This window comes from Pleurodeles waltl, chromosome 9 (genome assembly GCF_031143425.1).
Source record: "Pleurodeles waltl isolate 20211129_DDA chromosome 9, aPleWal1.hap1.20221129, whole genome shotgun sequence".
NCBI lineage: Eukaryota > Metazoa > Chordata > Amphibia > Caudata > Salamandridae > Pleurodeles > Pleurodeles waltl.
The window spans coordinates 645,572,499-645,593,418 of record NC_090448.1 but is presented as its reverse complement, the minus strand read 5'-3'; the positions used below and the strand labels follow the sequence as shown (position 1 = coordinate 645,593,418).

General features: G+C 46.9%; 1 protein-coding gene across 2 annotated transcripts in view; it reads left to right on the top strand.

Annotated features, from left to right (window-relative positions):
• LOC138259801 (mucin-3A-like) overlaps positions 1-20,920 on the top strand; it is a 397,229-nt gene that overhangs the window by 105,693 nt on the left and 270,616 nt on the right. For both annotated transcript variants that reach the window (XM_069207692.1, XM_069207693.1), the window contains one exon: positions 14,235-14,350. In XM_069207692.1, coding sequence (XP_069063793.1) covers positions 14,235-14,350 — 116 coding nt within the window. The remainder of the gene's footprint in view (positions 1-14,234; positions 14,351-20,920) is intronic.

The following is a 20,920-nucleotide window of genomic DNA, read 5'->3' as shown; positions in this document are numbered from 1 at the left end:
TAACCGTCCTATGAGACCCACTAGTGCATTTTCCTGCCACTTTCTACCCTGTGCCCAAGTGTAAACAGACGTCTCTTCTCCTCTACTCAGAACCACCATCCTTGCCGCATTTACCTTTATCAAGAAAAAGATTTATTCGTTGGGGTGGATTAATACCCACCACAAGAAATGAAGGCACCACTGTTAGGCCCATTTAAAGGTTTCAGCAATTTAAACCTTAGCTCAGATCCTGGGAGATATGGAACAGAGCAGACAAGCTTAACTTAGAAAAAATGTATAAAGCATTTAGAAGTAACAAAACAGTGAAAAAGTCAAAAACACCACACAATAAGTATCCTTCTTCAATCTATAAAACTTGAGATAAGTTTATTGAACAAAGTGACACCAAAACAACAAAAATACAATAACTGGATCCAGAGATATGATTTTTTTAAGTTTTAAGTATTAATAGTGCCAAACAGTTCAAACCGTTAATGGCTGCCAAAGGTCATGGTAGACCAGGACCTTGACACAATGGATCAAAGGTCAGATACATCAATCAGGGTCAAGCAGGTCAGAGGTTTTACCTTGGAGCTTAGACTTTTTTCAGGAAGTCAAAATCCTTTTCCGGGTCAAGGCAAAAAGCTGAATCAGAGAAAGGCTCCACATCAGACAGGCATTGGATGAAGTGCTGGTGAAGCCGTTGATTTTTGCAGGAAAAGTTTTGAGTGTGTGAATTTTAATTTTGTATCTAGGGAAGTCCTCTTGCTGGTTGAATACTTTTGTCATCTTCACCCGAGCAAGATTTTTATCTCAGGGCATATGGTCTATGTTTTTGGAACTCAAAATTGTCCAGCAGAAAAAATCTGCAGGCTGTGTGCTGAGGTCCCATTGAAATGGATGTGCTGCTGTGGAAAAGCTCCTTGCTCGGGAGGGACCTGTTTTTTTTTCAGGAGAGTGAGGTCATACCTGGGGCCGATCAGCTTGACAGACTGATCCCAGTCCTTCAGAGGTCTTGGAATCCAAAAAAGTCCTAAGCCCCAGGTTTTTAGGGGTGGTAGGATGAGTCAATTAGGACACAGCCAAGGGTCCCAGGAACTCAGAAACAACCATTGATGGTCAAGACTAATTTCAGCAGAGTCGACCAGCAGGGACCAGATGAGGTCCAGTTGGTACTGGTTAGCTGGGAACTTCAGGAAAAAGGACGCTTGCACCTTAATGTATCCTTGTAGTGACTGAAGAGACCAGACAACTGACCCTTTGAGTCCACTTCTTTGATCTGGGTATAAGTGGGAGCAGGCCCATCCCTTCACATCTCTTCACAGGTTTCAAACAGAAGGTGCAATCCTTTGTCTGTCTTGACTGCTCTGAATAAGGTACTTTGGGGTGGAACATGTATGCCTGGCACTATCTTGTAAGCGGGGGTGACTCCTGGGCTGCACTTCCCAAGGGTAGCATTACCCACTCTAGAAGCAGTTCCTACATGCCCGACTGAAAACACTCCCACACTTACTAAATTCAAGTTAGAGAAACCCTTATTTCCTTATGCAGAGCATGTTTCCCACCCAGTGGTTTGGTCAGGGTAATGAGCCGTCACTCCTCTGTGGTCATTCCAAACCAGTTCTGGGGAAGCTTTTCCTCAGCCAGGTTTGGTGCCTGCCTGACTGAGAGGACAAAGGTCCTATTCTGATGTCATCTGACATTTGCTTATGATCGGGAGGCTAGTTTGAAGTAAAGTAGGTTATTGAGCACAGCTTAGTTAGTCTTCCTGTCAGGGGAACAAAAACACAAAAGCAGTTTTAACACCTCATCAGGACTATTCACCAACTGGGTGACAGTTGAATGTCAATGCAAAATTAGCCGCCAGGAGATTCTAGCAGGGGAATGGTAACTTTATAAAAGTCCCCTTTCCTTAATGTTTATCAAACGTTGGTACCTTGCTTGAGATATCAAAAGTAACATTTAATATTCCTTCCCATTGTTTCTCTGTGGGCCAGCTTGTCTTCCTACAGTGAAAATAGCTCTTAGTTGCTAGTCACCACGAGTTCATCTTCATTTTGAATTTCTATATGTGCTACTTTTCAATACTATGCCTTGGTGGTTACAAACCCAACATGGGGTGACAATATTTAAAATGGAGGTTTCTTCTGTCAAAAAGAGTCATCTTGACAGGTCAGGCTGCATTTCTAAAACTGCAACAGCCAGGCTAGGCTACAGTGGTAGGCCTGGTGTCATGCTTGGCTTCTCACACAAGTGGATGGTGCAGTAGTAGTGTAGTTCATAGGTGACCTTTAACTTTACATGTCATGGGTATATTTTGGGACACCATTTGCTGTGTCCTCATAGGAACGTCAAATAGGGCAATTAGGAGTAAACCAATTTTGCCATGCTTCAGGGAATGATGTGCATGCACTCAGGCCTGGGAAGTAGTGCTACTTTGTGCAGAGTCAAAAAAACAGCAGCAGCGCTCCACAAAAATGGGGTTGACCACGCAGAAAGAGGCACCTTCTAACACCTTTTGTTTTATTCAATCTGCTAAAGAAATGTTCTTAGCTGAACAATGTGCATAAATACTGGTCACCAAGGAATCGTTTTTCACCACTCACAGGAATCGAGCTAAGTGCTGTTTTGGCTGATTATGCAACATCTTTTTTTTCAAATGCTTCTTGTCTAGCATATGTGCAGAAGCAATAGTAAGAAATCTGTGGCACTGCCCTCTTCTGGCAAATGTATGAATGCTGTGGATTGCGGAGCAGTGATGAGGAGGGTGTCAGGGGGCAAGGCATGACAGAGGGGAGTGTTTTGTGTTTTCTCTGTCATAAGAGGGGGCCATGTAGGTGCCAGACTGCACATTGACCAGAGCCCCACCTTGGACCTTCACTTCATTTTACTGCCCAGCATTTCTGGTTGGTAAAATCATGCCATTGCTCCTTCACATGGGGACCCTGGTTACAGGACCATTAGGGCACTTCTGATTCAAGGAAGTGGTATCTGACTAGATGATACCACACCACATTACGAGTAATTGGTCCCATGAAAGGTTTTGTACAAAGTCTTTGGGAAAGTGCTGCTCCAATGAGAATTTATCTTAAATAACAAAAAACAAAAAGCATCTGGTAAAACAGGAAATGGTTTGTTCAATTGAACATTACAGCTGGGAAGGCAGTTACAGAACCGGGGTCTGAGGTCTTTCTCTGTGAGAGAACAGGGCTGATTGCAGAGGCCCCCTAACATTTTGCCCCCATTTCCCACTTTTTGCTGGTGTTTTCCTGACTCTGATGGTGTCCTGCGTACTGCTAACAAGTCCCAGGGCCTGTGCTCTGTGTAAAATCAGTATGCAAATTAGGCTAATTCTAATTGGCTAAGTCAACCTACCTATAAGTACCTAGTATATGGTAGGGCATGTAGGTTTAGGGACCCCAGCATAGGTAGTGCACCCATAGGTGCACTGCTGAGGTGCCCAGTGTCATTTTAAAGGCAGACATGCAAATTCGACTTTGGAATTAAAAGTAGTTCCAAAGTCTTAAACTACCTTATTTTTACATATAAGTCACCCCTAAGGTGTGCCCTATGTGCCACTAGGGCTGGGTGCCATGTAACTATAAGCAGGGACCTTAAAAAATAGTTTTATAAGCTCTGGTGAGGTAAAACAGCCAATTTTGTTTTTCCCTCATTGTAGAGAATAGCCTCCATAGACTAGAATGGGGAGACTTTATTTTATTTTTTTAAATCTCCTTAAGTAACAGGTACCAGAAGTTTGGTATCAAATTAATTGTTATAATAAATCCCACAAATTCCAGTTGTTGGATTTAATATAACTTGTTCAGGTAAGGAGTTTTAAACTTTACCTGAAAAGTTGCCAACTTCAGCCCTGCAGTGTTTTTGCTGCTGTGCTCTGATTGGCCATCCTCTGGCAGCCTGGCCAGGCTGCTTTGATGAGGTGTGAAGTGGTCTGGCTCAGCACAAAGAGATGTGCCTGGTGGAGGAGATCTCCCCTCAGCAGATGGTGAAGCAGGAAGAGGGAGGGATGCCAAACTGGTCTACAAAGGCAGAGAAGGACATTTGGAGCAACCCAGCAACCCCCTCACATCCTGCAAACCCAGACAATTAGGTGCCCCCTTGATTAGATTAGGAGAGGGGTGTGTTTAGGATTTTTAGCCACACCAGTGGGTGGGCTCAGCCAGATATAACCTCCAAAAATCACTTTCAGCCATAATGGATTTTTGAGGAATGTTGCTCCCTGGGATTGATTTTTGCCACACTTTCCAGGAAGTGGTCATCACAGGGGGAAGGACCCTGCCCCTGATTGGAGAACCAGGATCCCCCTGTTTTTCACCCAGGAGCAAGGACAAAACTGGCAGACGTGCACCCACACCTTAGTTCCCTAACAGATCCCTATCAGATTCCTACAAGGAAGAACTATAGGAGAAGAAGGACTGCCCTGCTGCATCCCTGACCTGCACCTGGACACTGCACTCTGGAGGACTGCACCAGCTGCACACTTGGGCTTCACAACTAAAAGGACTTTACCTGTCTTCTACGGCTTCAAGAAGGGACTCCCTGTTTGCTACAAGTACAAAGGAGCTGCACAGAGTCCCCTGCATCAAGTCCTGCAAGCAGAGCCCAGCTGACCAGCATCCAGTGGCCATTTGAGGATTCTGACCAGGTGCATTCTGGGAATTGAAGTCCCAACTCCCAAGGAGCAACTCAGAGCTTCTGGAGCTTTGGATCAAGTTGTGGACACTTCAAGGACACAAAAAGGACCTCTGGAAGAAGATCCAGAAGTTTGGAGACATTTGGAGCAACTCCGTAAGTTGAAGAGGTACATTGTGGGAGTTGTAGTCCCAGACTCCAAGCGGCACACCAGAGCCTCTGAACCCTTGGCTGGTGCTGTGGACCACTTTCCTAAATCAAACGCTTCTGAAAGTAAGCGTGACAGTGTTACCTCCTGGGTGGCCTGAACTCTGGACCTTGTTCCTTTCCAGTGTGACTGGACCCCAGACATGGTGTTTCGGTGCAGGGGTATCCACCTTGATGACATGAAGAGAAATGGGTATCATAGGGGAGTGTTGACTCACTAAGGGCCACCATGGGACCGCAGATGGAAGTGGGAGCAGACATGTTTGTGCACTGGTTAGGTCCTTTTGCTATCCACAAGAATCTCTTCTCATGAAAATCTCAGAGCCAAACAGTGTTCTCCCCTATAGCTCCCTTCCTGTGCATCATGACTATCTCAGTTTGGATATCGCTAGGTTCAGAAAGGTGATAGAGTGTTGTAGAATTGGTCTCCTATAGTGGGTCAGATTTACTACTACCCTATGGGGCTCTACTTTGTTAGGTTGTAATTTGGCCCTCATTTCTACACAGATATAGATGGAGAAGGCATTTTGCTTTCTCAGGGCTACCTCTTGGGATAGGTTCAATCTATCTGCGCCTATTGCATGTGGTATCACTGAACAGACATAACATGACCCGGCTGTTGTCTTAGAGCCCACGGTGGTTATGTGCTGAAACTATGTGTTGTATAAAAGAGTGCTGTAGAGTGCATGTTGGATACTTATGTTGGGTGCAGTGTAATTAAAGGTGACATGAGTGAGGACCCTTCTAGAACTGGACGGAGTAAACGGAGTCCAGCTCTGCAGAATTCTGTCTAGTTGAAAAAAAATCTGTGGAATTCAGTGGAGGCGGAGTTCTGTGACCTGCAGAGTCCTCCTGAATGCACCTATCTCAGAAGTGCTAGGCAGAGTCGGGCCTGGTCATCCAGGCCCGACCCTGCTTCGCCCTTCCAAGATCGGGTGCATTGAGGAGGTCTGTAGGCAGTGAAAGCTGCTGTTTCAGGCCTCTTTTGCACCGGCCTGTTGGTGCACAAGAGGCCTGAAACAGTAGTTTTCTTTTGCTGCCTACGGCCGTGGCCTGAATTCAGGCCAGAGGTGTAGGCAGCGAAAGCTGCCAGGCCTGTTGTGCAGTGGCCTGCCCCATTTGCAGTGCACATCAATCAATCAATCATTGTATTTGTAGAGTGCAGCTATTCACCCGTTAGGGTCTCAAGGTGCTAGAGGCAGCAGAAGTGAAGGTCAAAGGGGATCAGGTGAAGAGCCTAGTTTTGAGGTCCTTTCTGAATTGTGATAGAGTGGGAGATCTTCTGAGGTGGATAGGAAGGGATTTCTAGGTCTTGGCGGTGTGGTGGGAGAAGGACCTTTCTCTGGCTGTGGCATTCCAGACGCACGGGACGGCAGCGAGGGCGAAGTCGGTGGAGTGGAGTTACCTGGTGGGATTTTAGAAGTGGAGTCTTTGATTGAGGTATTCTGACCCAGCGCTGTGGAGGGCTTTGTATGCATGGGTGAGAAGTTTGAATGTGACTCTCTTGTCTATTGGAGGCAAGTGCAGGTCTCTCAGTAGGGCGGAGGTATGGCTTTGTTTGGGGGTATTCTTGATGAGACAGGCAGAAGCATTCTGGATGTGTTGTAGTCTATTCTGTACCTTGGTGGTGGTTCCGGCATAGAGTGCATTGTCATAGTCCAAGTGGCTGCTGATGAGGGCCTGGGTGACTGTTCTTTTGGATTCAGTTGGGATCCATTTGAAGATCTTCAGGAGAATGCGCATGGTGTTGAAACAGGCGGAGGAGACGGTTCATTGAGAGTGCTGAGTCCAGGATGAAACCGAGGTTTAGGGCATGGTCGCTTTGGGCCGGAGCGCTTCTGAGGGCAGTGGGCCACCAGTAGATGTCCGAGGCTGAGGGTTGTTGCTGATGAAGAGGACTTCTGTTTTTTCAGTATTTAGCTTGAGGCAACTCTCCTTCATCCAGGCTGTGACTGCCCTTATTCCGTTGTGGAAGTTGGCTTTGGCTGTGAGCGGTAGTTGGTGAGGGAGGTGATTAACTGAGTGTCATCGGCGTATGAGAGGATTTTGAGTGCGTGGTGTCTGGCGATGGTGGCTAGGGGGGCCATGTAGAGTTTGAAGAGGGTGAAGCTCAGAGAGGAGCCTTGAAGGATGCCACAGATGATCTTGGTGGCCTCTGAGTAGAAGAGGGAGATAGACTTGTTGGAGAGCAAGGAGGTGATCCATTCTAGTGCCTTGTCTGGGATGCCGGTGTCGTGGAGACGAGTCTGTAGAGTGCGGTGGGAGATGGTGTCGAAGGCGGTGGACAGGTCAAGGAGGATGAGAGCCGCAATCTCACCCCTATCTGGGAGGATGTGAATGTCGTCTGTGGCGGCGAGGAGGGCAGTCTCGGTGCTGTGGTTGCTCCGGAAGCCTGACTAAGAGGGGTCAAGAATGTTGTAGAGTTTGTTATGTTTGGTGAGTTGTCTGTTGACAGCCTTTTCAATGACCTTGGCTGAGAAGGGGAGTAGAGAGATGAGTCGGAAGTTCTTGAGGTCGTCTGGGTCTGTGGTTGGTTTCTTCAATAAGGGCTTGATTTCGTCTTGTTTCCAGATTTCTGGAAAGGTGGCGGTTTCAAAGGAGTGGGCGATGCTGTGCCGGAGCTAGAGTGTGATGGTGCTGCTTGCTTTGTTGAAGATGTGTTGTGGGCAGGGATCGAGGGAGAGCCGGAGTGGATGGTGTTCATGATGTTGAGGGTGTCCTTGTTGGAGATGTTGGGCCAGCAGAGTAGGTGGTGGGGGTTTGAAGGAGCTTCGGTGGTGGCAATGACGGTGTTGGGCATTGGATGGTCCTGGGTCGGGAAGCTTTCATAGATGTCTGCTATCTTATGGTGGAAGTAGGTGGAGAGGATGGTGCTGAGTTCTTTTGATGGGAGGATGTCTGTGGAGTTCGCCTCTTTGCTGTTGTGTATGTTGTTGTTGGTGCGTTCCTGAGAGGTGTTTCTCTTGGTGGTCCTGATGAGTTGGTGGTGTGTGTTTGAAGGCTTTGTGTTTGGTGGGGGTATTGCCGGTGCAGCATTTCCTTTTGAGGCATCTGCAGTTTTGTTTGGACTCCTTGAGGGTTGGGGTGAACCAGTTTGCTTTCCTTGTTGAGCGTCTGTTGGAGGGTTTGTTGATGGGGCTAAGGTGTTGGCGCAGTATGAGATCCAATTGATGAAGTCCCGGGCAGCTGTGTTAGTGTTGAGGTTGTCTGGTGGGGGTGAATTGTTGAGGCTGGTGAGTAGCTAGTCCTTGGTTATCTTGTTCCAGCTCCTGTGGGGTGGTAGGTGAGGGAGGTGCCGGTCGGGGGATTTGCTAAAGGTGAAGTATATACAGTGGTGGTTTGTCCATTGGAGTTCGGTGATGTGGCTAATAGAGATGTGGTTGCTGGCGGTGAAGATGGGGTAGAGTGTGTGTCTGTCGGAGTTGGTAGGCGAGGTGATGATTTGTTTGAGTCTGAGGCTGGCGAGGTTTTCGAGCAGCATCGTGGAGTTGTTGTCATTGGCGTTGTCCAGATGGAAATTGAGGTTCCCGAGGAGTATGTAGTCCTTGGAATCGAGTGTGTTGGCGGCGGCGATGTCAGCGATGGTGTCGCAGAATAGGGGGTGGGGGCCCGGCGGCCTGTAGATTAGGGTGCCTTGCAGAGTGGTGTTAGGGTTGGTTCCAATCTGGAAGTGGAGGAGTTCCATGTTGGTTGTGGAGAGGCGTAGGGACTCTTTGTGGACGATGGCGATGCCTCCCCCTGGGCAGTTCGTGCGGTCTTTGTGGATGATCTTATAGCTGTCTGGGATGGTGATGTCGGGAGCCAAAGAGGGTTTAAGCCGGGTTTCAGTGAGGAAGGCGACATCTAGGGATGGAACAGGCCGCTGGACAAGAGGCCTGAAAAGGCAGCTTTCACTGCAGTTTCAGTCCTTGTTTGAGCACCATTGTGCACAAACAATGACAAAAGAGAGTAAGAGACGAGGACTTACCTGGATCTTCCTGGGTGTCCTCCTCTCCTCCTCATCCAATGGGCCGAGTCTCTCTCCACAGCGGCTGCCTCCCTCTTTGCTCCAATGTGCACTCCAGCCTAGTTATGGGCTGCACAGCGCAGGCTCAGACTGTCTGCGCTTGCGCTTTGCAGCCCATAGAGTGCTGCAGCGTGCACCGGGTGAACTCTGCTCCTCTGGCAGGGCTAGCAGATTTTTGGGGATAACTCTGTGCATCAAGCAGAGTGCGGAGTTACAACAACTCTGGCAGCTCTGCCAGCTGAGCAGAGCTCCCTGCACAGGCCTAGTCCCTGCACAAGCGTGGTGTTTTTTTTAATAGACTCCGTTAGATCAGACTGTTCTTTGGAAATATATGGATACAGTAGCATCCCTAGCAACCAGAGAATGTATAAATGCATGAAAACACATAACTTAGACATGACTGAAGGACTTGAGGTGATTCCGGCTGAGATGTCTTGAGGCTTTCTCAGCGACTGTCGTCTCCGAGTTGGAAAACAGATCAGAAAAGTCTTTGAAGCAAAGTGTGGTACAGGATCCCATTGTGGGTATGGATGGGGAAAAGTCCTTGGGCTATGTTGTGGCTCTTGATCCTGTTGGATGTGAGAGGTATTTGGAATAATCTGGGGCTCTTGATCCTGCTGGGGATTCTGGTGCAAAGGTGATTGTCCACTGTAGAGGTGGTGCACTTAACGGCCCGACTGCGGACCTGTTGGGTAAAGAGCTATGGCCCTCATTATGAACTCGGCAGGATTTCCTGCTGAGTTCTGAGCTAGTGGTCTAAACACAGACCGCCAGCCCGTTGAGGACCCCGCTGGCCCAATAAACAACATTCCGCTGGGCCGGCAGGCAGAAACAGTGTTTCCTCCAGCCGGCCCTGCGGAATGCTGGTGCTGGACATTGCCACCGGCTCCACATGGAGGCCTGGTCAATGTAGCAGTGTAGCGGGTGCAGCAGAACCCGTTGCGCATATCACTGCCCATAAATCGGGCAGTGACATGCGCGACCGGGCTGTGCACGGGGTCTCCTGCACTGCCCATGGCAAGTGCATAGGCAGTGCAGGGGCCCCAGGGGGGACCCAGGGCACCCATTATGCCAGCCTTTCCCTGGTGGGGGAAACTGAGAGGGAAAGGCTGGTGGAAAACAGGCTCTTTATCCGGTGCCCTGTCAGATAAGGAACTCCGCCATCGTCAAGCTGCCTTGCGGTGGTAGCCTGGTGATGGCGAAATTCCGCCTGTGGCAGTCTCCATGTGAACATAATATGGCGGTCCCGGTTTGGACCGCATATGTTCATAATGACCGCCTATGTTTGGTTGTTATAAAAGAACAAAAAAAAAATTATATCACTATGTTGCAATTAGTTCTTAAGAATTTCTGTGTTTTTCATGAATTTTGGTGAGCCGACGGAGGGTGGCCCCCAAACGGAATACCTGGTTCTGAAATAAATAAGTTATTTTTATAAACATTTAATTTCCTCTCAGGTCTCACTCCTCTCCGTGCTTGACCTAGTATACAATTAAACAGTATGCTTTATGGGTGATTCTCGTGTATATAGGTAGTTTTTATCTTTTAATTGGTGCTCTGCTGGCATTGCCTGCCCATCAGCACTCTGGTGTGTGCACAGTGGTGTCATTGGAGCTGGCAGGTTTTCTAGCCTACAAGTGTGAGGGGGGTGTAAGAGAGGAGGCATGTCACACTGAACATTGGTTGGTGATCACAAAACATGCTCCTCTCTACACACCTATGGCCCTCCCAAGTGGCACCAGGTGTCGTAACTACACCCTTTTCTCAAGGCTTCTTTTTGGCTTGCTTTGGGCTCTTGGGCGCTTCCTCAGACCCTTTGATTTTTATTGTTGTCTACTGTTGGGATTCTGAGTGTGACTCTCTGGCCCTCGTATCTCTGATTTGCAGAGTGCAATATTGGGATTGTTGCTCCCTTCAAACAGTTTGAGGCCTTGCATGTCACCCTATTGCCAGACCTGTTGCAGGGGTGAGCTTACTCTTGCATTCTACTCTGCTTAGAGCTGCGATGGGTGTTTTGGACTCCCTTCTCTGGCATCCCCCTCTCCCTCGAACTATATCTTTTTGGGCCTATGGTTCCCAGCTGCTGTTTAGAAAGACCCAAGGCAAAGAGGAGGTAAACAACATCTCCCTCTCAAGAGTCAGGAGCAAAGCCGACAACTCGGCAGAGTTTGCCTGCATTATGAGAATGGACTGGGGCAGGTGGATGTCCTGGTTAACCCCTTTCCAAATGACTCCACACCATGTGGTGTCCCGTTGGAACTCATGCGTGTGCTGTGAGCGTTATGTGGACTTCACACACGGGGCACACGGGGAGGCCTGGCTCTTGACAATGGAGAACAGCTTCATTTTGGAACAAAAAATGGGGGGCCCCATTTGACTAGGGGGGCACTGACTGAGGGTACTATTGCTGCTGGGATAACGTGATTAAGACATTTCGGTCCTAGCTGGGGGCCCGAGAATGGAGACCTTTTGACTTGGTGAGAGGAACCTGTCCCATTTGATTTGGACATTCAAGAACCTGGGTTCCTCCCTTTTAAGCAGCTGTTGGTGATACACCCTACCCTTTCTTCATCAGACTGCCCTCCCTCTGGATTATGGCCAACTAGCCCCATCCTGGGTAACCAGCAGCAGAGTGGGAGCCTAGGCTCCAGTGGGCACACTAAATGACAAACTTCAATGTGGATTCCAGATCGAAAGTCACACTGCAGCCCTAGATGGTGGACTCCAGCAAGGACACTTGGTCAACAGCCACATGACAACCCTGAGTTTTCCATGAATTAAAATAACGGTTTGAATCCCTGATACTTCCTAATTTTTCTTTGATTTTTACTGGAATGAATTCTTTTAAAGTGTGTGTGAAAAGTGTGTTTTATATTGGTGGTAATAAGACTTACTGCACATTTGTGCTCTCTGTGAAGGCATTGTATCCCTCTCCACTCTGGCCCTGGCTTATGCTCAGGTGGGTTTCCTGGCTGCGGCTGATGATGCCAAGTGCTCAGCCAGCTACCTGATCCCTGCTGCTGTGGTGTGGCAGTGGACTGGATTCCAGACGGCTGAATATAATGTGCAGTTCCATTTCCACGGGCCTGATTCTGTGGATGGGAGTTCTGCGGGTGTGTCCTTTGCTCATTGACTTCTGTGCATGGTGTGCCTTTAGTCAACACCTGTCAGCCATATGTCCCATTCTGTGGCAATAGTAGCACTGTATGGGGTTTGGATGCTGCGAGCCACTCTGGTTTCCATCACGGTAGCCATTTTGGAACCCTGTGGTGGAGTGCCCTTCATAACTGGTGCCATCTGCACACTTGCAGTTAACATGGCCCCCTCAAGGTTGGTCTTCCTTGGCTCATGTTGGATCAACTCAACAATGTCCCTCTGGGCCTGCTACTGTTTCTTCTTCTCCTTTTCCTTTTGATGAAGTGCAATATGTGCGCTTGTATCTCTCACCAGGGTTTATGGTCTAGCCCTACTATGCTATCCAAACCACTTTGTATTTTGGTGGGGAGTCCATTCTTGTGGATGTTGCAGATGAAAATTACTCGAGGGCCTGTATCTGTCCACAGCTGTCCTGTCTCCTGTCCCCACAATTCTCTCATCCTGACTAGGAAGTCTACTGTGTTCTCCCAAGGATTCATGGGAATATTTCCCTAAGGGCTGTCCATATCTGGTGGCAGTCAGGGAATATTTTCCTCTGGGCAGTCCATATCTGGTGCATGTATGAATTAAATGTGGCCCCGTCGTTCAGCATAAACAGTCTGACACTATAGAACATTCCCACGTAAGGCCTATTTCACGGAACCAAAAAATGTTTGCTATAAAAACATCGTACAGGCCAAGGAAAGTGAGGGAGGTCATTCTGGCCAGGATACCCATCCACACTGTATGTCATTTCACTGCTGACCTCAGCCCTGTCTCTACAACCAGACAAGGAGACGGCGGGCAGACCCCTGTTCTCAGGTAATAGGGGTGGGTGCTCCTCTTATGGACTAAGGCCCCGATTTAAGAAAAGTGGAGCTGTTCCCAGTGCAGCACCACTTTTCTTGCGCCCTTGACGTCCTGTAACGCCACCATATGTTCGCTGTATCTAAGTTACGGCGCACCATGGCAGTAGTTAGGGGAACTAGCGTCAAACTTTTTTACGTTAGTTTGGAGCTTTACAGGATTAGCGTACAAAATGTTGACGCTAATCCTGCAAAGCCCATTGAGGCCTATTGTTTAATGCCTGCTCTGAGCAAGTGTTAAAAGTGCTGAAATAAATGAGGCAAAGAAATGTTTTAGATTTCTTTATGCCATTTTTTCGGCCCCCGAACAGGAGAACACTCCCTTTGCATACATTATGCCTGGTGCAGGCATAATGTAGCGCAAAGGGTTACAAAGTGCCACAATGCATACATTGCGCCTCTTTGTAAATTGAGCTTGGCGATTTTGGCCTTGTTGGGTCACATTAGCATAAAAAAGTTACGCTAATGTGGCACAAGGAGGTGCTAGGGGCTCTTAAATCAGCCTCTAAGTATGGGCAGTTTGGGCTATCATCACTATGCCCTCGCCATAAGTCAGGTGTTAGGTAGGATTCCTATGTACATGTTATTCCAATATGCTTGGGTTGTTCATTTTATTCTCATTAGGTTTAGCAATCCTAATCTTGCTATGTCTCATTGCCCTAATAATTTCAGCTCATATATTTTATTGTAGATTTCAGTCTTTTCAACAAATGTATTGAAAACAATCCTTCATCTTTTGTTTGGCCTACGTGTGTGTATGAGGCCTTTGCTAATGAGAGAGAAGGCTACGATTTGTTGACCAAGGCTTCCCTGGGAGGTGACCGAGTATCATGTGTCAGGCTTCCACAAATAACCTTTGTTTTCCATGTTTGGGTGAGGTGCTGCTAGCTAGCCAAAAGGGTTGGGTTAGCAGCTGCCACTCGGTGTAGGATTGACTCATTCACCCACAAGTGCTGGTACTGTCGCCCCAAATCCAGAAGTGTTGTTTCAATAACAAGAGTCCGGTGAAAACAGTGTTGATGCGACTTCTTTTGTGTATAAAAATGTATTGTTCTGGTACAAGAATGTCTTGTTGTGTGCATCGTCATTAATTAATCCAATATCAATAAAAGCTCTATAGGAGCCTAAGACAGTAGTGATCCAGTGTGGCATTTACATAGGAATAAAGGACACTTGCTACATGTGTTGTACTGCTATTACCTACAGTAACAGTTGGTGTTCTCTAATACTAAGTAACCTCCCAAATGCTGTGTACTTGCCAAACACCAGAGAACATTTGAAATTGAAGAAAAGTTTGGCAGATCTATCATTGCTTTCAGTAGCATTCCTAAAAGTATTTTTGAATGGTTGGCACTCTTTAACATGAAAAATGTATCCTACTTTTCCAGACAAAATAGAGGCACGCATTAACGTGGTGGTAAAGATCGATGAAGACTTCAATGCCAAACTGCTCAACAACAAAAGTGCAGTTTACAGGATCTTTGTCCGTGTCTTTAAGACTGTGGTAAGAATGGAAGAATGCTATCCCTGAAATGTGTTTCATCAATTGCTTGGTGTAGGAAATTGGGTGTTCAATTGAGGGGGTGAAGGCCGTTCTCAAGCAACAACCACAATCCCTGTCAGGGTGAACTACAAATGTTACTAAATTAACTTGTGCTAAGCTCTTTGGTAGCTTGGCACAAAAGTAGTCAGGCTTAAGTGTGAGGCAATGTGTACATTATTCATGCAGCAGTCAAAAACTAATAAAGTAAAAACACAACACAAGAACAATCTTAAACCAATCTAGAAAAGTAGAGCAAATGTTTATAAATAAAATGATACCAGAACAACAAAAATCAGTAGAATTGGAGATATGCAATTTCAAAGGTTTAAGCAAATTTAATGCTAAAAAAAACACAAAGCACCACTTGGGGTCATCTCGTCGTGCTAGTATGGGGGAAAGTCACAAGTTCAGGCAAGTTCAGGCTGACCACATTAGAGCGCAAGACCAGATGCAGGGACTAGGTTAGTCCAGCTAAAAAAGTTACCACTTCAAAGTCCAGCACGAACAGTTCCAAATATCAGAATTTCACAGAAGGAGCTCCACTGAAGGCAGTCAATGGTCCAGAAAATGGTGAAGCACCTCTTAGGTATCATGAACTCACTCTTCAAATGTTAGTAGTGTTCAGGCAGGTCCAGTTGCGGGTCTAGAAACATCCAGTTGCAGGTCCAGGCAGAACTAGTTTCAGCAGGTCAGCTGGACAGTTGCGGAGAGACCTCTGGAGCCTATCCTGTCCCTGTAGCTCCGAACAGGAGGTCAGCCAACGGTTCCTTGTAATCACTTGGCCTGGAATGAAGAGAGCAAGTTGAGTCTTCCTTCTCACAGAGCAGGGCATACCTCACAGCAGAACAGTCCTCCAGGGAACAAGGCAGGCCATGAGCAACAGGGAAGTCCTCTTGGGGAGAACAAGGTAAGTCTCAAGCAATACAGTCCTCTGGTAGACAGTCCTTTAGGGAACAAGGCAGACCGAACATAGCAGGGCAGTTTTCTAGGAAACAAGGTTGGCCTCAACCAGCAGGGCAGTCCTCTGGTAAAACAAGGCAGCCCTTTTTCTGTAATGTCCACAGGTCCCAGAGTCTGAAGGTCCAATATTTCTACTTGGTGCCACCTTTTTAAGTGGGAGGAGAAATGCCCAAACTACCCCCACATCTTATTCTGTAAATGTCCTTCCTGACCCTGTCTAGATTCCAAGTGATCTAGGTTGACAGTTCATTTGTGAGTATGCTGGAGGAAGCCCGTTTGAAATTTAAATGGGGCAGGAAACCGCTCCAGCTTTTTTGTGGATATGTTGTTACAAAGTTTTTGGGATATGTTACTGAAGGAGCCTTTCTAAAATATTTTTTTAGGTTTCAAATGTTAGCCTGTGTCTAATATGCCCACCATATTGAATTATAGAAACATATAAAATTGCAATGGGATGTCCTCACTCACCACCAGGTGTCTTGCTTCATCACAGGACATCCCCTCACTCTTCAAAAACTTGGTTTGATCAAGGGTGGGCCAATGCCCTGTGTTCAGGGAGGCACTTTTCAAAGGAACATTTTAAGGACCTGGAAAACAAACCATCAAAAACCAATGTGGTAACCTAGGGCCAGATGCAGGAAAATTGCAAATTGCGACTTGCAATTTGCGAGTCCTTCCGACTCGCAAATTGCAAGTCGCAATTTGCAATGCAGAACGGTGTCTCAGACACCGTCTGCGACTCGCTATGGGGTCGCAATGACCCACCTCATTAATATTGATGAGGTGGGTCGCAAATTACGGCCCCATAGCGAGTCTAGGCACTCGCAAACATGGAGGCCTGCTGTAGTCAGCAGACCTCCATGTTCGTGACTGCTTTTAAATAAAGCAGTTTTTTTTTGTAAGTGTAGCCCGTTTTCCTCAAAGGAAAATGAGCTGCACTTAAAAAAAAAAGCGAAACCTTTAGTTTCGGTATTTTTTCAGGGCAGGCAGTGGTCCCTTGGACCACTACCTGCCCTGAAAAAATAGTTTTGGGTCCATTCACAAACTGGAAGGGGTCCCATGGGGACCCCTTCCAATTTGCGAGAGGGTTACCATCCACTTGAAGTGGATGGTAACTGCGACACCATTTGCGACCGCATATGCGGTCGCAAATGGTATTGCATACCACTCCGAATCGCCAATAGGAAGGGAACACCCCTTCCTATTTGCGATTCTGAAATGCATATTGCGAGTCGGTCCCGACTCGCAATATGCATTTCTGCATGGGAAAGAGGCATTTGCGCCTCGCAAACGGCGATTTTCGCAGTTTGCGACACGCAAAACCTTTGCTACATCTGGCCCCTAATTACCATTTATTTTGTATGGGATGCCACTTGGTATACACACTCATTCCCTCATTAGGAGTCTGGTGGTCCTAGGCCCGCCAGACTCGCAGTGGTGGGCAGACCACCGTCAATGCAGCAGTCCGGCCTCCACATTACGACCGTGGCAAAAGCGCCATGGTCGGACTGCTGGCACCACCACATTTGCGCTGGCCGACAGCTTGGCGTTGACGGTGGTCTGAATCTGCCAGGGCAGCGTGCTAGCAGCGCTGCCCTGGGGATTACGAGCCCTGTGTTTGCCAGCTTCTGCATGGTGGATCCACTGCCATGCAAAGGATGGTGGAGACGGGATGCAGGGGGACCCATGGGGGCCCATGCACTTGGCATGGGCAGTGCAGGGGCCCCATGGGCAGCCCGTAGTGCTTTTCACTGCCTGATTTACAGGCAGTCAAAAGTGTGATGGGTGGTCTTGCACCCGAAGCACCACAACATTGCAGCCGGCTCTATTACAAGCTAGCGTCAATGTTGTGGGTAGTTTTGCGCTGGGCCAGTGGGCAGAAGTGCTGTTTCTGCCCACTGGTCCTGCAGGAAACTCATAATAGGTCCAGGAAAGTTTTCCGGACGCGTGAGTTTGGCGGGTGGCCTCCGCTGCCGGCCAAACTCGTAATGAGGCACTCATTGTGGGGAATAGAAGAACTAACACCCCACCCCACTACACCATCAACGTGTTTCTGCCTAGAGGTTCAACTGAGCCCATGGCATTCATCCGGACGGACATTAAACCCTCCATGTTATACCACCACTGTGTCACTATGCCGGTGACAAGACCAATCGCCATCACCCTATATTTCCAGGTTCACTAGTGACCTGCAAGACAATAATGACAAAGATGTATAACCATCCAAGCTTTCATAGGCTGTTAATTATGGACCAAGCGTTCATCAAGCCCATTCACCAAACAAATGAATGCAGTGTAAGTGTGGCACTGAACTTGTTTGTTACACCCACATACCCCATCAAACTGCTGTGAGGTCAGCTCACTATCTCTTACCGCAACTAGGGGTCATGTGGGCCCCATAGAAGAAGGGCACAGAACCCCTGCAGTCACACTCTACAATAGAAGGAAAGGAATCGTCACTGATACTATAAAGAGAGAAATTCACAATGGAAACAGAGTACCTGCTCACCCCATTAAAGTCCACTTACTACACCAAGGTGCATTCCTCCGGGGTCACCTACTGGCATCAGCACCCTGTCCCTGGAGCTCCAGAATCCTCCTAGCTTTTAAACGACATCAGAAGACAGGCAAGGACCAATTAAAGAGAAACAACCGTACCAGTATACCATTTAGATGAGCTGTTGACAAGTCACCTCTGTCTTCGTGGGTCTTTTTCTATGGCATTGGTTACAAGGCTGCTACAACTCACTGACTATCTGGTGACTTCACTCACTTCTGCAAGGACCCTGGGTTCTGAAGTTTGGATACTCCCTCAAATTCTATCCCATTTGAAAATCTTTGGCAGTGGTAACCGTAGCTCTCATCTGTTAACTATCTCCCGATTATTACTGTCACAGACTGCACTTTGGAGTCCTGAGGTGCGGTGCATGCATCTGGAGTGGAAGGCTGACCTTTCATCTTCTAGAGCACTGAATGCTCAAGCCCCGTATGCTCTCTTCCTCCAAGTAGTTGGTAACAGAAATGTTGCTTTGTCCGCACTCTGATGTCAGATACTGGTGGACATTTTGCTTTAGGATGGCCTGCAGATTTGTCTAAGTGAAGTGTGAAGGCTTCAGCCTTTTGTTTTCCCCCAGCTGTTGATATGTTTGAGTCTACGTTGAGGAGTAGAAATTGCATACTTTTGATTTCGCTTGTTTTGTTGAATCTAGCCCCCAACTCCCCATCTCATCCTTGGTACATATTGTTAAGATGTGGTAGGAATTATTTTCAACATTTATCTCCCGCCTTGTGACACTATTGCGTTATTATCTTACTGTTATGACAGCAGCAAGTCAAGGAGTAGTTCAACCTCCAAACACACACAAAGAGAGAAAGAGGGCTAAAGGCGTGCCCTACCCCCTCCAACTCAATTGACTAAACTCCCAAAAAGTAGAGCGTCCTGATGTAACTCTCATGTACTCCAATGGGAATGTCCATAGTTGAACAGAGCCAGCTTGTCTTGCTGAGCAATAGATGTTTGATGGATGGAAATGCCTCACCCACATATTTGTGGCATGCTTCATTATTGGTCAGTCTGCCCCACAGGGTTAGAACAATGCCAACCCGATGGTCTGAACCTTAATCCAAAAAGGGATAAAAGGAGCTCAGAGTAAAGTAGTTATGGTCAATCTAGGGGTCCAGGTGTCATGTAAATGAAGATAAAGCAACCTCTGTGTAATTCCACGGTAATAACTATCATAGTAGGATAACAGGGTAGGACTAAAAATGAAACATGGTTCTACTATGATTGATGAGAGTAGTTGAGTGGCAATGGCTCAACACACCCCTACTCTGTCTAGTGCCAACATGTTCGGTCCTACATATTGCCACCTCCCTAAAGATAACATTTTGCCTAATGGAAGGGGCATAGGCCTTTGTTAGGGCATAGAAAAAATTCCCTATAATCTGTCCCCAATGCTGTTTAGTCATGTGTCAAGGTAAGAATAGGTATACATTTGTCTGTCATTAAAATTCTTCCTGTGAGAAAACTATGCACAAATTCACATCAAGGTACATCCAACTAATCAATGCATTACAAGCTAATGGCATGTGAGTCGCTGTATTAAAAAAAAAGAAGAAAAGATTATGGGTATCACTCATATGGTACACTTCAAAATACACTATAATCCATGCATAAAAGCCTGTGATCATGCAGCACGAGTGGTCCCACTTACTCTGTAGTCTCCAGGGTCCTATGTCATCAGTTGCTCTGGTGGGGGACCTCACCTGAAGTCACACCCTGGAAGGCAATCAGTTACATGTTCCTGACCAAACGGTGCAGTACCAGGTGATTGAGTCTGACTTTTTCCTTGATGAAGTAAGGAGTAGGGGTTGGGGGCCCACTTATATTACTGAGGGGTCATATTTTTACTTTGAGCACTGCATCCCCTGAGTGAATAATGGGATCAAAGATACTGCAGTATGATCTGCTGGGGATCAGGCTCTCTTAGTAATGGTGTACCTTACAATGGGCTAGGACCCTTCCATTAGACAAGATTTTTGCTTTAGGGAGGTATCTGTATGAAGGGCCGACACATGTATACCGGGGTATCGGGGAATACCGACTCGCAAAATGGGAATGAGCATTGCGATGCGCGTTTTGCATGGCGCAAACAGTGAAATTCGATGTTTGCACCATGCAAAACGCTTCCTACATCTGGCCCTTAGACCCATAGGTTGACCAGAAGTACATTGTTCTGAGCTTCCTTTCTTCCCTTTTGGATTAAGGTTAAGACCACCTGGTTGGTATTGTCCTAACTTAGTGGGACAGACTGGTCGGTGATGAAGCATGCCACAAATATGTGGGTGAGGGCTTTCTGCCTTTAAAACATCTATTGCTCAGCAAGACTAGCTGGCTCTGTTCATTGAAAGGCATTCCATTTGGAACACATGAGAGCTAATTCATGCCGCCCTACTTTTTGTCAGTTTAGTAGTTCAAACTCCAATGTTTCTGCAAAGGGCTGGCAAGCCAGAAATTAAATGTAAGCACTCACTGTGTATTTTTGAAAACTACCTTACTGCTAATGATGCTGAAAAATATGACCCATCAAAGAAAATGGCTCTTCTTTTTAATCATCTGGGTGTAGCTAGACAAAGGGTTTTTGATAATCTACCAGTGGTGTCAGTACCAGGCAGTGCGGAAGTAGAAAGGAATGTTTATCTTGAAGCCAATGAGTGCATGAGCAGACAGTACTTTGAGGACTCAAGTATCTTGTTAGAGAGACATAATTTCTTTAAGAAGAAGCAAACCAGTGAGGAAACAGTTGAGGAGGTTATATTGTCACTGTATGTTTTGGCATCAACATGTGAATATGATAACAGTGTACAGACATATATCAAAGACCTTTTTGTGTTTAAATGTTACTCTAAAAACATAGGAATGTTTGCTTATGTGCAGGAATCAGCCTTTAGAAGATGTCATAGACACTGCTATAAGATTAGACATATCTATCATTTCTTCACAGGCAATATCTATCAGAAAGGTTTGCCACCTGTAGCTTGCATTTCAGAGGAGGATATTATAAGAAGGGG